The sequence below is a fragment of the Salvelinus namaycush genome, chromosome 5 (genome assembly GCF_016432855.1).
Source record: "Salvelinus namaycush isolate Seneca chromosome 5, SaNama_1.0, whole genome shotgun sequence".
In the NCBI taxonomy this organism is placed as follows: domain Eukaryota; kingdom Metazoa; phylum Chordata; class Actinopteri; order Salmoniformes; family Salmonidae; genus Salvelinus; species Salvelinus namaycush.
Window position 1 is genome coordinate 30,363,638 of NC_052311.1, and position 16,267 is coordinate 30,379,904.

Here is a 16,267-nt window from a genome sequence, read left to right on the forward strand (position 1 = left end):
ACAACAGTTTAAGTTGATGACATTTTTAAAATCCAATGTATTTTCCACGTAGATTCCACATCACGATACGTTGACAAATTACGCTGAAACAATGTTGATTCAGTCAGTTTGTGTGCAGTGGGTAGTGATTCATCTTAAAAACTTCTTATGGCTGCAGTCCCGTTAATGGGATCGATATGACAACAGCCAGTCGAAGTGCAGGGCGCCAAATTCAAAAAGCAGAAATCTCATAATTAAAATTCCTCAGACATTCATGTGTCTTATATCATTTTAAAGGTAATCTTGTTGTTAATCCCAGCAAAGTGTCCGATTTCAAATAGGCTTTTCAGAGAAAGCACTACAAACGATTATGTTAGGTCACCACAAAACCACAATAATCACAGCCATTTTTTCCAGCTAAAGATAGCTTCACAAAAACCAGAATAGAGATAAAATTAATCACTAACCTTCGATTATTTTCATCAGATGACACTCATAGGACTTCATGTTACACAATACATGCATGTTTTGTTTGATTAAATTCATATTTATATCAAAAAATCTGAGTTTACATTGAGGCGACTAGATTCACTAGTGGCAAAAACATCAAGTGACTTTGCATAGCCACATCGTTTCAACAGAAATACTCATAAATATAGATTACACCTCTCCTTAATGCAACCGCTGTGTCAGATTACAAAAAAACTTTACGGAAAAAGAAACCCACGCTATAATCTGAGACGGCGCTCAAAAGTAAAACACCACAGCCGCAAAGATGGCGTCAACATAAACAAGAAAATATATGATAAATATTCCCTTACCTTTGATGATCTACATCAGAAAGCACACCAGGAATCCCAGGTCCACAATAAATGTTTGTTTTGTTCGAAAGAAATCCGTTATTTATGTCCAAATACCTTCTTTTGTTAGCGCGTCTGGTTTACATATCCAAACGCTAATTCTGGTCAGCGTTATATCGGACAAAAACTTCAAAAAGTGATATTACCGGTCGAAGAAACATTTCAAACTAAGTACAGAATCAATCATTAGGATGTTTTTAACATATAGCTTCAATAAAGTTCCAACCGGAGTATTCTTTCTTGTCTTCCTGAGCAATGGAACGCAAGTGAGTACCATGAGGAATAAGCATGATCAGAAAATGGCTGCTTGATGGACACCTGACTGATTCTGCTATCATTCTCTCCCACAACATCATAGAAGTCTCATTATAATTTCTATTGATGGTTGACATCTAGTGGAACCCCTAGGCAGTGCACAATCATTCATATCTCAAGGGGATTTCATTAGGGACTCTGGTGAATACATACAAGCTCAGATTTCTGACTTCCTGTTTTGATTTCAACTCAGGATTTTGCCTGCCAATATGAGTTCTGTTAATCTCACAGACATAATTCCAACAGTTTTAGAAACTTTAGAGTGTTTTCTATCCAATACTAATAATAATATGCAAATATTAGCAACTATGACTGAGGAGCAGGCCGTTTGATATGGGCACCTTTCATCCAAGCTACTCAATACTGCCCCTTCAGCCATAAGAAGCCCCTATGCAGTCTTTCATTTCATTTTGAAATCATCACTAATAAATTAATGTGCGTGTTAGTTTGTTTAATATAACTCCAAAAATATATATTTTTTGTAATTATTTCTCTGAGCCACTGAAATGCTCAGTCTGATCATGTGGCCTTTAAGCAAATGAAATTAGATATTTACGTACACAGCCCTGATTGGCTGATAGGATGGTCTAGAACCCATCAATTTACCCATTGAATAAAAAAAACTTCCACAGTTGTGTAGGCTACTTTGTCTTGTCATCAAAACAAAAGGCATACATAATGCAATTTGCTATATTATTGTTCTACAGTTTTCAAAAGGTTACCAGAAGATGCAGGACCAGAACAGCCTGTTTGGATGGTGGACCATCCGGGCCTATACACTGCTTGCCATCTATTCATTGCAGAATGCCATGATTATCTCCAGGGCAGGCCAAATGGTATAATCTTGGAACAAAGTGTGCTCTAGTCTCACAACAAAATGCAACGAAGCACCTATGCAAAGCCCTCACTCTGTCACTCAGAAACATATTCCAGGGTCTGCCTGCAAACTGAATATCTTTGCCTGTGCGTGTTTAGGCTACCTGCCCCTCCCTCGTCTGAATTATAGACTACTGTACTGACGTTACAAGCCTGATTCATAAGATAGGGAGAGAGATTTTGAATTAGCGAGAGAAGAATGTATTCACTTTTTCAATGCTAGTTAAAGTGGAACTGACAGCGTTTTAGCAAAGTGAAATCGTATTAAAATCTGATCCATGAAGAATGTGACGCCTTCAAAAAATTCTATAGCATTATAGAGTGGTAAAGCGGCTGTCCGTTTGGACTATTAATAGACACTGCAATAAATGAAACCGAATAAAAAAACATCTGTCATCCAGGACTGGAGTCGACACAGACCAGTGCGCCATTGCCAATCAGAACTACAGTAGGCCTATATGCAAATAAGCCGTTTACCAGACGGGCCTGCCATCAATCACTTGGAACTGTGATTAGCAACAGCACGATTTAGATCATTAGAAAGCATTCGCCAAATGCCAGAAAATACACCTGAATGGATTTCTGCAATTATGTACTGTATATACCACTTGCTTTTGGCTGTGCATAACTAGCTACTTCTCCAGTGCATGTCAACAATTTGACCAGACGGGACAGAAGGAGGGGACATGGAAATCAAAGATGAGCTTTCATTGGTCTATTACAATCAGTCCGCCAAATGACGTTATGCGGGGGCCAAAGATTCCAACTCACCTGAACAGGCTGAAGTTCCAGCTCTTACACAAAAAGGGTATTATTACAATTTTCACAATTGCAGAGTGTTATTTTGACCTCATGGTGTGGAAATATCATTTGAAAGAACAGGAAAAACAGTTTTTAACTGCACTGCCCCTTCTTAGGGCTGCAATCCCGGTAACGGGATCGATATGACAACAGCCAGTGAAAATGCAGGGCGCCAAATTCAAAAAACAGAAATCTCATAATTAAAATTCCTCAGACATACATGTGTCTTATACCATTTTAAAGGTAATCTTGTTGTTAATCCCACCAAAGTGTCCGATTTCAAATATGCTTTTCAGCGAAAGCACCACAAACGATTATGTTAGGTCACACCAAACCACAATAAGCACAGCCATTTTTCCAGCCAAAGATAGGAGTCACAAAAAGCACAAATAGAGATAAAATGAATCACTAACCTTTGATGATCTTCATCAGATGACACTCATAGGACTTCATGTTACACAGTACATGTATGTTTTGTTTGATAAAGTTCATATTTATATCCAAAAATCTGAGTTGGCGCGTTACATTCACTAGTTCCAAAAACATCCAGTGATTTTGCATAGCCACATCGTTTCAACAGAAATATTCATCATAACTGTAGATGATAATACAAGTTATACACATGGAATTATAGATATATCTCTCCTTAATGCAACTGCTGTGTCAGATTTCAAAAGAACTTTACGGAAAAAGCAAACCATGCAATAATCTGAGACGGCGCTCAGAACAATAGTCAAATTAGCCGCCATGTTGGACTCAACAGAAACCAGAAATTACATGATAAATGTTTCCTTACCTTTGATGATCTTCATCAGAATGCACTCCCAGGAATCCCAGGTCCACAATAAATGCTTGATTTGTTCGATAATGTCCGTTATTTATGTCCAATTAGCTACTTTTGTTAGCGCGTTTGGTAAACAATTCCAAAGTCACGAAGCGCGTTCCCTAAAAGCTGACGAAATGTCCAAAGTTCAGTAACAGTCAGTAGAAACATGTCAAACGATGTATTGAATAAATCTTTAGAATGTTGTTAACATAAATCTTGAATAACGTTCCAACCGGAGAATTACATTGACTTCAGATGAGTGATGGAACAGAGCTCCCTCTTATGTGAACGCGCATGGTGAAAGCATGGTCAGGTCATGGCAGACTTGACTAATTCCTCTCTCCTTCGGCCCCCCTTCAAAGTAGAGGCATCAGACACAGTTCTACAGACTGGTGACATCTAGTGGAAGCCATAGGAAGTGAAAACTCATTCATATCTCGTTGTAATTTCAATGGGATCTTGGTTGAAAATCGACCAGCCTAATAATTTCCACTTCCTGTTTGGATTTTTTCTCAGGTTTGTGCCTGCCATATGAATTCTGTTATACTCACAGACATAATTCAAACAGTTTTAGAAACTTCAGAGTGTTTTCTATCCAATACTAATAATAATATGCATATATTAGCAACTATGACTGAGGAGCAGGCCGTTTACTCTGGGCACCTCTGTGCACCTTTCATCCAAGCTACTCAATACTAGCCCTGCAGCCACAAGAATTAAAGCAACAAAAAAAAAATCTGTTCCTCATTTTAAACCACTTGGATGTAAAGTCCCCTGTTTAGGTGACCCGTGTGGTTCTGGTACCAGTTCATCAACATTTTCCCTTATAAATCGATCTGTGGACACTGTAGATCGAAATGCTTATATTGAGCGATAGCCCTGATTCTCACGGACACAGGACTATCTCTTTTGTCTGTATGAAGCAGGATGTGAAACATGACACCACTTGAACTTGGGATGTCCCTCCTACCATTTCATTCCCTCTTCCGACTGTCCATCAACTCCATGAACCCTACTTCACAGCCACTAACAACTCATACGGTGCCTAACGGAAAGTATTCAGACCCCTAGACATTTTCCACATTTTGTTACGTTACAGCCTTATTCTAAAATTGATTAACTAAATACAAATCCTCAGAAACCTACACACAATACCCCTTAACGATGCAACAAAAACAGGTTAAATAATTTTTTTGCAAATGTATTCAAAAAAACAAAACAGATACCTTATTCACATAAGAATTCAGACCCTTTGCAATGAGACTCGAAATTGAACTCAGGTGCATCCTGTTTCCATTGATCATCCTTGAGATGTTTCTACAACTTGATTGGAAAGGCACACACCTGTCTATTTAGGGTCCCACAGTTGACAGTGCATGTCAGAGCAAAAAACAAGCCATGAGGTCGAAGGAATTATTCGTAGAGCTCCGAGACAGGATTGGGTCGAGGCACAGATCTGGGGAAGGGTACCAAAACACTTCTGCAGCATTGAAGGTCCCCAAGAACACTGTGGCCTCCATCATTCTTAAATGGAAAAAGTTTGAAACCACTAAGAATCTTCCTAGAGCTGCCCACATGGCCAAACTGAGCAATCTGGGGAGAAGGGCCTTGTTCAGGGAGGTGACCAAGAACCCGATGGTTCCTTACAGAAGGACAACCATCTCTGCAGCACTCCACCAATCAGGCCTTTATGGTAGAGTGGCCGGACACCACTCCTCAGTAAAAGGCACATGACAACCCGCTTGGAGTTTGCCAAAAGGCACCTTAAGAATCTCAGACATTGAGAAACAATATTCTCTGGTCTGATGAAACCAAGATTGAACTCTTTGGCCTGAATGCCAAGCGTCACGTCTGGAAGATACATGGCACCATCCCTACGGTGAAGCGTGGTGGTATTTTTCAGCGCCAGGCACTGGGAGAACGAAGTAAAGTACGGAGAGATCGTTGATGAAAACCTGCTCCAGAGCGCTCAGAACCTCAGATTTGGGCGAAGGTTCACCTTCCAACAGGACAACGACCCTAAGCACACAGCCAAGACAACGCAGGGGTGGCTTTGGGACAAGTCTCTGAATGTCTTTGAGTAGCCCAGCCAGAGCCTGGACTTGAACCAATCAAACATTTCTGGAGAGACCTGAAAATAGCTGTGCAGCGACGCTCCCCATCCAACCTGACAGAGCTTGAGGGGATCTACAGAGAAGAATGGGAAAAACACCCCAAATACAGGGTTGCCAAGCTTGTAGCGTCATACCCAAGAAGACTCGAGGCTGTAATTGCTGCCAAAGGTGCTTCAACAAAGTACTGATTAAAGGGTCTGAATACTTATGTAAATGTGATATTTCTGTTTTTAATTTTTAATAAATTAGTAAAAATGTATAATAACAAGTTTTTACTTTGCCGTTATGGGATATTGTGTGTAGATTGATGAGGGAAAAAAAAGATTTGATCAATTTTAGAATAAGGATGTAACGTAACAAAATGTGGAAAAAGTCAAGGGGTTTGAATACTTTCCGAAGGCACTGTATGCCTGGGATCCTTACATCGTAACGCAGCAGGAGAGAGTGGTTTCATCGCTGTCGTAAATTAAGATATTGATTTATTGCCAGTAATCTAAAATAATTTTAACCAAAAATCACTTTCTTTGTCATAGACAGATAAGATTAATATGAGATGAAAGGCGAGTTCCTAATGAGTTCAGGAAGCCAACGTCTGTGAAACATTCACAGTAAGGACGCTGACATTTAGATCAAGAGAGACCTTTAGAAAATATGCACATTTTCTCTAACACTTAATATACAAATATGTATTTTAAGTTATAAAGAGGGTGAAATCTTGTATTTATTATACTTTATTTGGAAAATATAAAAGTCATTTCAAGCCTTATTCATAAAGTCTTGTTCAATAGGAAATACATCATATAAAATATTTCATATTTTCATAATTTTATCATATTTCAAATCAAAATCAAATCAAATCAAATGTTATTTGTCACATGCTCCGAATACAACAGGTGTAGTAGACCTTACCATGAAATGCTTACTTACAAGCCCTTAACCAACAGTGCAGTTCAAGAAGAGTTAAGAAAATATTTACAAAATAAACTAAAGTAAAAATTTTATAAAAAGCAACACATTAAAATAACAATAACGAGGCTATATACAGGGGGTACCGGTACAGAGTCAATGTGCAGGGGTACAGGTTAGTTGAGGTAATTTGTACATGTAGGTAGGGGTGAAGTGACTATGCATAGACAATAAACAATGAGTAGCAGCAGTGTAAAAACAAAGGGGGGGGGGGGGGGGGGGGGGTTTAATGTAAATAGTCCGGGTGGCCATTTGATTAATTGTTCAGCAGTCTTTTGGCTTTGGGGTAGAAGCTGTTAAGGAGCCTTTTGGACCTAGAATTGACGCTCTGGTACCGCTTGACATGTGGTATCAGAGAGAACAGTCTATGACTTGGGTGACTGGAGTCTTTGACATTTTTTGGGGCCTTCCTCTGACACCGCCTAGAATATAGAGCCTCTTTGGTTGGAGGCCGAGCAATTGCCATACCAGGCGGCGATGCAACTGGTCTGCTCTCGATGGTGCAGCTGTAGAACTTTTTGAGGATCTGGGAACCCATGACAAATCTTTTCGGTCTCCTTAGGGGGAAAAGGCATTGTCGTGCCCTCTTCACGACTGTCTTGGTGTGTTTGGACCATGATAGTTTGTTGGTGATGTGGACAACAAGGAGCTTGAAACTCTCGAACCGCTCCAGTACAGCCCCGATGATGTGAATGGGGGCCTGTTCGGTCTGTGACCTCCTCCCTATAGGCTGTCTCACCTTGTCAGTGATCAGGCCTGCCATTTTTGTGTCGTCAGCAAACTTAATAATGGTGTTGGAGCCATGCTTGGCCAGGCAGTCTTGGAGAACAGGAGGAGACTAAGAACACACCCCTGAGGGGCCCCCGTGTTGAGGATCAGCATGGCAGATGTGTTGTTGTCTACCCTTACCACCTGGGGGCGGCCCGTCAGGAAGTCCAGGATCGAGTTGCAGAGGGAGGTGTTTAGTCCCAGGGTCCTTAGCTTAGTGATGAGCTTTGTGGGCACTATGGTGTTGAACGCTGAGCTGTAGTCAATGAACAGCATTCTCACATAGGTGTTCCTTTTGTCCAGGTGGGAAAGGGCAGTGTGGGGTGCGATTGAGATTGCCTCATCTGTGGATCTGTTGGGGCAGTATGGGAGTTGTAGTGGGTCTAGGGTTTCCGGGATGATGCTGCTTCAGTATTGCTTGCCTCAAACCGAGCGTAAAAGGCCCGTCTGGTAGGCTCGCGTCACTGGGCAGCTCGCGGCTGGGTTTCCCTTTGTAGTCCGTAATAGTTTGCAAGCAATGCCACATCAAACGAGCGTTAGAGCCGGAATAATAGGATTCAATCTTAGTCCTGTATTGATGCTTTGCCTATTTGTACTGTGTACTTGAGTCCTCAAAAGTGACCACACCACAGCAATTTATAATTATTTTTACTAGAAAGGTGAGATTTTAAACTTTCTTGGAGTATGCAGCATTACTAGTTATTGCTTATGGCCCTCTCAAGACAAATAATTACTTTTGGATATTACGTTGATGGGAAAACGTGTTTTTTAAATTAAATTTAACATGTGCTCTTTATGACAGATTATTAAAATTAGGGGAAATAAAACATTTTTTTTTAAATATATTTTTTTAGTTTCACTTCTCAAAAGGCACCTAATTTGTGGAATGACCCAGCAGCTCTCCTGCTCCTCACACATCAGCTCTGTAGTGCTCTGATACTCCTCGTGTCTCAGAGTGAGAGAGATGAGGAGGTGGGGAGAGAGAGGGGAGAGAATAATGGGGTGGGAAGAGAGCAAGAGAGAGTGTTCATGTGTGTGTGTGTGTGTGTGTGTGTGTGCTTGCGCGCGCGCGCGTGTGTGTGTGTGTGTGTGTGTGTGTGTGTGAGAGAGAGAGAGAGAGAGAGAGAAAGACAGAGACAGAGACAGAGAGGGAGCAAGAGAGAGAAGAGAGCGGCGGACAGAGAAATTCATCATCAGCCTTATTATCTTTATTTATTGAGGCATGGATTAAACCTGAAAGGAAATGTTGTGCTGCAAATTGTTTCTTGGGTCAACACGAGATAGGAAAACACTCTCTGATGTCACAGTACAACACTGCCCTCTTCAGGTTACAGAGGGAACTGATAGGCTATGTTATGCAGAACGCAATCTTTCCAAATGGGTTTAAACTGTGGCTGTAGGCTACTGGAGAATTGATGACATGAAACTATCATGTAATTAAAAATGCAGTGAATACAAAGATTTATAGAAATATAATAGGCAGATAAACAAGTTTGGACAAATGTGGCTGAATCAAATTACACAAACATATTTCAGTTTATAGAACTGAGTAAAAAAAAAAGAGGTGAAGATTTGTTATCAAGTTTATCTGTCGCCTAACAAATGTTTTTAATCTAGTTCATTCCGGTGTGATGTTTTAAATTAAAGTAACGAATGGGCTAATGTTTACACGGAACAAACAAACACACCATGTTTCTATATTTCTACAAGGAATTAAATAGTTATGGATTTGATCTTGGTTATGGTTGTCATTTACAGTACACGACAATCCTACTGATTTATTAAACAAATATACCGATTCTGTAATATTATAACGCATTCAGTAATGCATTCACTTTGTGTTCTCAATGTTTACTGAAATAAAGGCATGAACTTATGACCATTGGCTCTCAGTGAAAGTGCTTTGGGACATCATCCATAACCTCAATTAGTTCATGCATTATGTTCTAAAGTCACATTAACCTTTCACTGCAGTGGGCTAAATCAGGGTCACACAGAGTGAATCTGGCTAGTCTTAAACAAATCTAATTTGAAACAAAAGTTTGCACCTCACACAAATGGTTATGGGCTTAAAAAAAAAGAAGACACATGTACCATGTCAGATATAGAGTTGTACTCTATTACATGTAGAGTTCGCATCCCGATATTACACTTTATATACATCACAGGAGACTGATATATAGCAAAACTGTTTGACAGACAAACACTGTATTTTCGTCGTTTAATTAAAAAAAAATCTTTATTATGACATTATGAAAAATATGAATAACATTCCACTCATGAGACCAAAGAGGGTGCTTTCGGTCATTGAATGCAGGAAAGGGCTACATTGTTAATAACATTTGAAAAAACAACTCTGTCAAACATTGGGGAGAAATTGAGTCAGATATCTCTTTACTTATTAATTCATCAATTGAATTAAATGGAATGCTTGCAAACACCATTATTTAAGAAGGACAGTTAATAAAAAATGTTCTCTATTGAAATTATTATAAAATAATATGAGCGCAGAAGTTTAAAAGCATGAATTTCTTCAGAGAATCTGTCAGTCTCTCTCTCCCTTTCCCTCCACCTCTCTCTCATTGTGTGTGTGTGCCTGTGTGCATGTGTGAGTGCAAACAAGTCTTTAAAACCTGATAAAGAAAAGAACAGATCAGATAGCTCTTTCCAAAGAGGAGTTTCCAGCAAGGCAATAGCCCCTGGTGGTAACTGGAATTCAAAGCAGAGCAGGTTAAAAGGCACTGAGGGTACATCATGTGTGATGGATGGCTGTTAGAAATGACTGGCTTTCCTGTTGCTTGGATCAGTAGACGACTTGTTGCTCTGTTGCTCAGACTTGTTGCTCTGTTGCTCAGACTTGTTGCTCTGTTGGAACAAAAGATACACATACATCCCTTTAGAAAGAACACACAATGTACCTAGTTGTTGTTGTGTGTGTGTGTGTGTGTGTGTGTGTGTGTGTGTGTGTGTGTGTGTGTGTGTGTGTGTGTGTGTGTGTGTGTGTGTGTGTGTGTGTGTGTGTGTGTGTGTACCTTGGTCCCGAAGAGCAGGTTGATGACCCCTTTGGAGCGTCTGTCAGCAGTGCGGTCTCCAGGAAGACACACAGACATACTCTTACTGTCCCTTCTGAACCGGGATGACTCCGCCTCCTCACTACCATTGGCCACAGACAGAGACTGACCTGTGGGCAGGGAGAGGGTGTGTGAGGGAGTGTGCGCGTGAGCGTGTGTGTGTGTGTGTGTGTGTGTGTGTGTGTGTGTGTGTGTGTGTGTGTGTGTGTGTGTGTGTGTGTGTGTGTGTGTGTGTTATACCTGTAATAGCAGGCAGAGATCTGGAGTTGGCGTTGGTGAGAAAGACATTTTCTTGAGCGCCAGGTTCAGACAAGTTGGTGTCACTGCGGAACTCCTGCTTCTTGGACAGCTAGAGGGAGACAGAGAGCAGAGAGTCTCACTGACACTGGTATACAGCAGGAGTCCACAGGCATGTCCAAATACTCTTCCTTTTTTCCCCTCTTTGGTTTGAAAGGATTTCAATGAAACAGTGGCTGACCCTGTAAAACATTGCACCTATCTGTTTTTGTATATACACTACCGTTCAAAAGTTTGGGATCACTTAGAAATGTCCTTGTTTTTGAAAGAAAATAAAACATTTTGTCAATTAAAATAACATCAAATTGATCAGAAATACAGTGTAGACATTGTTAATGTTGTAAAAGTATAAAGAAGGCCAGTTTAATTTAAGTGTTTCCCCTTAAACCGCTTGAGTGTTGCTTTAGCAGTATGCTTTGGATCATTGTCCTGCTGGAAGGTGAACCTCCGTCCCAGTCTCAAATCTCTGGAAGACTGAAACAGGTTTCCCTCAAGAATTTCCCTGTACCTAGCACCATCCACCATTCCTTCAATTCTGACCAGTTTCCCAATCCCTGCCGATGAAAGACATCTCCACAGCATGATGCTGCCACCACCATGCTTCACTGTGAAGATGGTGTTCTCGGGGTGATGAGACGTGTTGGGTTTGTGCCAGACATTTTTTTTGATGGCCAAAAAGCTCAATTTTAGTCTCATCTGACTCATCTGTACCTTCTTCCAAATGTTTGGGGAGTCTCCCACATGCCTTTTGGCGAACACCAAACGAGTTTGCTTATTTCTTTCTTTAAGCAATGGATTTTTTCTGGTCACTCTTCCGTAAAGCCCAGCTCTGTAGATTGTACGGCTTAAAGTGGTCCTATGGACAGATACTCCAATTTCAGCTGTGGAGCTTTGCAACTCCTTCAGGGTTATCTTTGGCCTCTTTGTTGCCTCTCTGATTAATGCCCTCCTTGCCTGGTCCGTGAGTTTTGGTGGGCGGCCCTCTCTTGGCAGGTTTGTTGTCGTGCCATATTCTTTCCATTTTTTATAATGGATTTAACGGTGCTCTGTGGATGTTCAAAGTTTCTGATATTTTTTTATAACCCAACCCTGATCTGTACTTCTCCATAACTTTGTCCCTGACCTGTTTGGAGAGGTCCTTGGTCTTCATGGTGCCACTAACTTGGTGGTGCCCCTTGTTTAGTGGTGTTGCAGACTCTGGGGCCTTTCAAGACAGGTGTATATATACTGAGATCATGTGACACTTAGATTGCACACAGGTGGACTTTATTTAACTAATTATGTGAGTGTGGGTGAATGGATGATCTCCGGCATGTGTATTTCCCACCGTAAAGCATGGAGGAGGTGTTATGGTGTGGGGGTGCTTTGCTGGTGACACTGTCTGTGATTTATTTAGAATTCAAGGCACACTTAACCAGCATGGCTAACACAGCATTCTGCAGCCCTACGCCATCCCATCTGGTTTGGGCTTAGTGGGACTGTCATTTGTTTTTCAACAGGGCACAATGCCCCAACACACCTCCAGGCTGTGTTAGGGATATTTTACCAAGAAGGAGAGTGATGGAGTGCTGCATCAGATGACCTGCCCTCCACAATCCCCTGACCTCAACCAAATTGAGATGGTTTGGGATGAGTCGGACCGCAGAGTGAAGGAAAAGCAGCCAACAAGTGCTCAGCATATGTGGGAACTAATTCAAGAGTGTTGGAAAAGCATTCCAGGTTAAGTTGGTTCAGAGAATGCCAAGAGTGTGGAAAGCTGTCATCAAGGCAAAGGGTGGCTACTTTGAAGAATCTCAAATATAAAATACATTTTGATTTGTTTAACACTTTTTTGGTTACTACATGATTCCAAATGTGTTATTTCATAGTGTTGATGTCTTCACTATATTCTACAATGTAGAAAATAGTCAAAATAAAGAAAAACCCTTGAATGAGTAGGTGTTCTAAAACTTTTGACCGGTAGTGTATATCTCCATCTCTCTCTCTCCCTCTCTCTCTTCCTCTCTCCCCCTTTCCCCCTGTTTCTCTCTCTCTCTCTCTCTCTCTCTCTCTCTCTCTCTCTCGCTCTCCCTCTCCCACTGTCTATCTCTCTCTCTCTCCTGCTCTCTCTCACCCATTTGCTGTCCAGAGTGTTGGTCCTGTCTCTATCTCTCTCTTTCCCGCTCTCTCTCACCCATTTGCTGTCCAGAGTGTTGGTCCTGTCTCTATCTCTCTCTTTCCCGCTCTCTCTCACCCATTTGCTGTCCAGAGTGTTGGTCCTGTCTCTCTCCTCTGGGATGAAGATCATGCTGCTCCTTTTCCTTCTCCTCTTGGAGTTCCTGAGTTTAACCTCCCCCTCTGCCCCTCCCTCATCCCCCATGCTCACACTCCCACTGGAGCGCTGCAGGGTGGGGGTCTGGGGGGCCGCCATGTCAGGGAGACCACTGGGGAGGGAGGGAGGCAGGTGGGGGGAGAGGAAGAGAAGGGGGAGAAAGAAGAGGGAGAGAGGGGGGTAAAGTGTGTGTTTGTTTATCCAGCATGGTTGCATGTTTGCATCCATGTGTGTGGGTTTGCATCTGTGTGTGTGTGTGTGTGGGTTTGCATCTGTGTGTGTGTGTGTGTGTGTGTGTGTGTGTGTGTGTGTGTGTGTGTGTGTGTGTGTGTGTGTGTGTGTGTGTGTGTGTGTGTGTGTGTGTGTGTGTGTGTGTGTGTGTGTGAGTGAGTCTGTTTCCCATATTGTGAATGGTTGCTGTTCGTACCCGGATTGTACATTGCTGTTCGTACCCGGATTGTACATTGCTAGACATAATCGCCTTGTCGAGCTGATAGCCAGTGAGGTGAGACAGGTAGTCTCACCAACAGCACACCTCCATTAACCTTCTTGTGTAAGAGGAAGCTGGTTTGATGTTGATGATGATGAGTTTCCCACTGTGCCAAATACGCCAGATGTTGTTGCTGTGGGGGGAAGCCAGGGGGAGGTGCTCATTTTGGTAGCGGGCTCCTCATTTGACGGCTAAATGGAGGGGCCCTTTGCCAAGAAGCTTCTTACATACCAGCCCCTTGTGGCGCTTGGACAGCCTCACGTGTAGGTGCAAGCTGGTGGAGCTGATATTTGGCAGTCTCGGCCACATACACATGCTTGCAGTGCGTGGACTCCAGATTGTGGGCCTGCCAAAGACTAGGGCGAAGCAGTTGGCTGTGTACTGCTCTGTTTCAACTGTCGTGGGCACCCTAGCTGTTTGGAGAAGGAGGTGTTTTCTGTACCCTTGAGTGCCATGCATACAGGGACCTTTGAAATGTTTGGCTCCTTTTTTTCATATAAATTTGATTGGTGGGTTCAAATAAAGTATTTCAAATGTGTGTGTGAGTGTGTATTTGTGTTTTGTGAGCGTGTGTTACCCGTCTGGATAAGGTTTGGTGGGGGTCCCACACTCAGACCCCTGGAGGGAAGAGATGGAGATGACGGACTGACGGAAGGAGCGAAGGACAGAGCGCGGGCGACTTGACTTCCTCCCATCCATATCCGGCTAAGAACGAGGCGTGGCGAAGAGGGAAAAGAGAGGGATGGGTAAAAATGAGACAAAAGATGAAAGGTGAAGTTGGAGGAAAGAGCGAGAGATAAAGAGAGAGTTAGTACAATGCTTTTCACAAACAGGAGTTAAGCTTTGGCATTGCTAGTGTCATTCTTAAAGCTCTTTTCACAAAATAGTTTTTCAGATTGAAATCCTCCTCTGCCCCCCAGATACTAGCTCCTTCCAGCTAGCCTATCAGGCCTCACACAAACACTCTCCTTTCCTCTTTCGACTTCACTCTTTCTCTTACCAGCTCCCTCACTCCGTACTCCTTCTCCACCTTCTTCCTCATATGCTTGAAGCACTCCTCCATGCGCTCGTGGAAAGGTCGTAGGTCGTCTGTCACTCTCTTCCCATGTAGAGAGATTCCCCCACCCAGCAACGGGATCTACGAGAGAGGTAAACGATAAAACAGTGTGTTTGTGTGTTTGTGTGTACGCTTGTACATGTGTCGGTGCACGTGGCTGAGTGTGTGTGTGCGTACAGTACCTGCCATGCGATGAGGTCTTTGAGACTATCCAGCTTTTCTCGGTCCTCTGGGTGTTGCAAGTTGTACTCCTCAGTGAAGAAAGCCTGTAAAGAGGAGAGGGATAGAAATATGCTGTACTTTTATAGATTACACAGTCCTGGGATGGGGTTGAGGCGTGCGGGTAGGTGGGTGGGTGGGTGGGAGGGTGGATGGATGGATGGATGGATGGATGGATGGATGGATGGATGGATGGATGGACGGACGAACTCTGACCTTCTCGTACTTGGCGAAGCCCCCCATGACGGCAGGGTCCACAATGCCGTTGAGCAGCATGGAGAGAGGGTTGATGGGAAGGGCGTCGTCGGCCTGGTATTGGTTGATTAGGGTGAGGATCTTGTCATTGGTGCTCTGCATGGTCTCTATGGCATTCTCCAGAGGACTGATGGTGGTCTGAGAGAGAGAGAGAGAGAAACGAACGGGGTGTTGTAACTAAATGTGTAAACACAAGATTATGCCGAATAAAAATTTGCAAAATAAATAAACAGTTTCAGGACCATCAACAGTTATGCTAGCCATTGCAGAGAAAAGCGCTCACCTCGATCCAGCACTGGCAGTGAGAGATAGATAATGGTGAACAGGCAAAATGGTCTGCCGAAAGAGAGAGAGAGAGACAAAGACACACTTACATGTTTCATGTCTGTGGCCTCAAACCAGCGCAGGATCCCAGGGAGTTTATACACTGTGGTGAACGTGGTGCGCTCAATCCACATGGACTAGAAAAAAGGAAGAGAGGAGGAGACAGACAGAAAGGAAGAGAGATACAGAGGGAGATACAGGAGAGAAAGAGAGTGAGACCATGGGAGAGATAGATACAAAATTAAAAAAGTCCTGGTGTGATCATGTATTGGACCTGCTATATGTTGTATTCATTATTCAGTACAGTCAGGGATCCGGTCAGACACTTACAACAAACTCATTGCTGGGATCCACTGGGCCTTTCCTCACTGGTCTGGAGTAGTGGAAACGCTGCACGTAGTTGGACTTGTAGAAGCTACAACACACACACACACACACACACACACACACACACACACACACACACACACACACACACACACACACACACACACACACACACACACACACACACACACACACACACACACACACACACACACACACACACACACACAGTAAAGACACATAGAGCGGGATAGAAAGAGAAGGTTAAAACAGTCATCTTTGATAGATAGAGGTAAAGGTTGAGGGCAGAGAGGGACTGACTTGATGATCTGGTCAGGGACAGGTTTGCTCTTCAAGCGAGATGGGATCTCCAGGACAGGCTGAACAGTGAAACACTGGATGTCTGAGACA

General features: G+C 42.7%; 1 protein-coding gene across 1 annotated transcript in view; it reads right to left on the reverse strand.

Moving 5' to 3' along the window:
• Nucleotides 1-9,751: 9,751 nt before the first annotated feature.
• dock2 (dedicator of cytokinesis 2) overlaps nt 9,752-16,267 on the reverse strand; it is a 73,028-nt gene continuing 66,512 nt past the window's right edge. The window contains exons 16-26 of the mRNA XM_038993939.1: nt 16,178-16,259; nt 15,860-15,944; nt 15,580-15,666; nt 15,167-15,343; nt 14,914-14,997; nt 14,675-14,812; nt 14,252-14,379; nt 13,107-13,296; nt 10,817-10,925; nt 10,538-10,686; nt 9,752-10,370 (exon numbers count right to left, since the gene is read on the reverse strand). Coding sequence (XP_038849867.1) covers nt 10,278-10,370; nt 10,538-10,686; nt 10,817-10,925; nt 13,107-13,296; nt 14,252-14,379; nt 14,675-14,812; nt 14,914-14,997; nt 15,167-15,343; nt 15,580-15,666; nt 15,860-15,944; nt 16,178-16,259 — 1,322 coding nt within the window. The 3' untranslated portion in view covers nt 9,752-10,277. The remainder of the gene's footprint in view (nt 10,371-10,537; nt 10,687-10,816; nt 10,926-13,106; nt 13,297-14,251; nt 14,380-14,674; nt 14,813-14,913; nt 14,998-15,166; nt 15,344-15,579; nt 15,667-15,859; nt 15,945-16,177; nt 16,260-16,267) is intronic.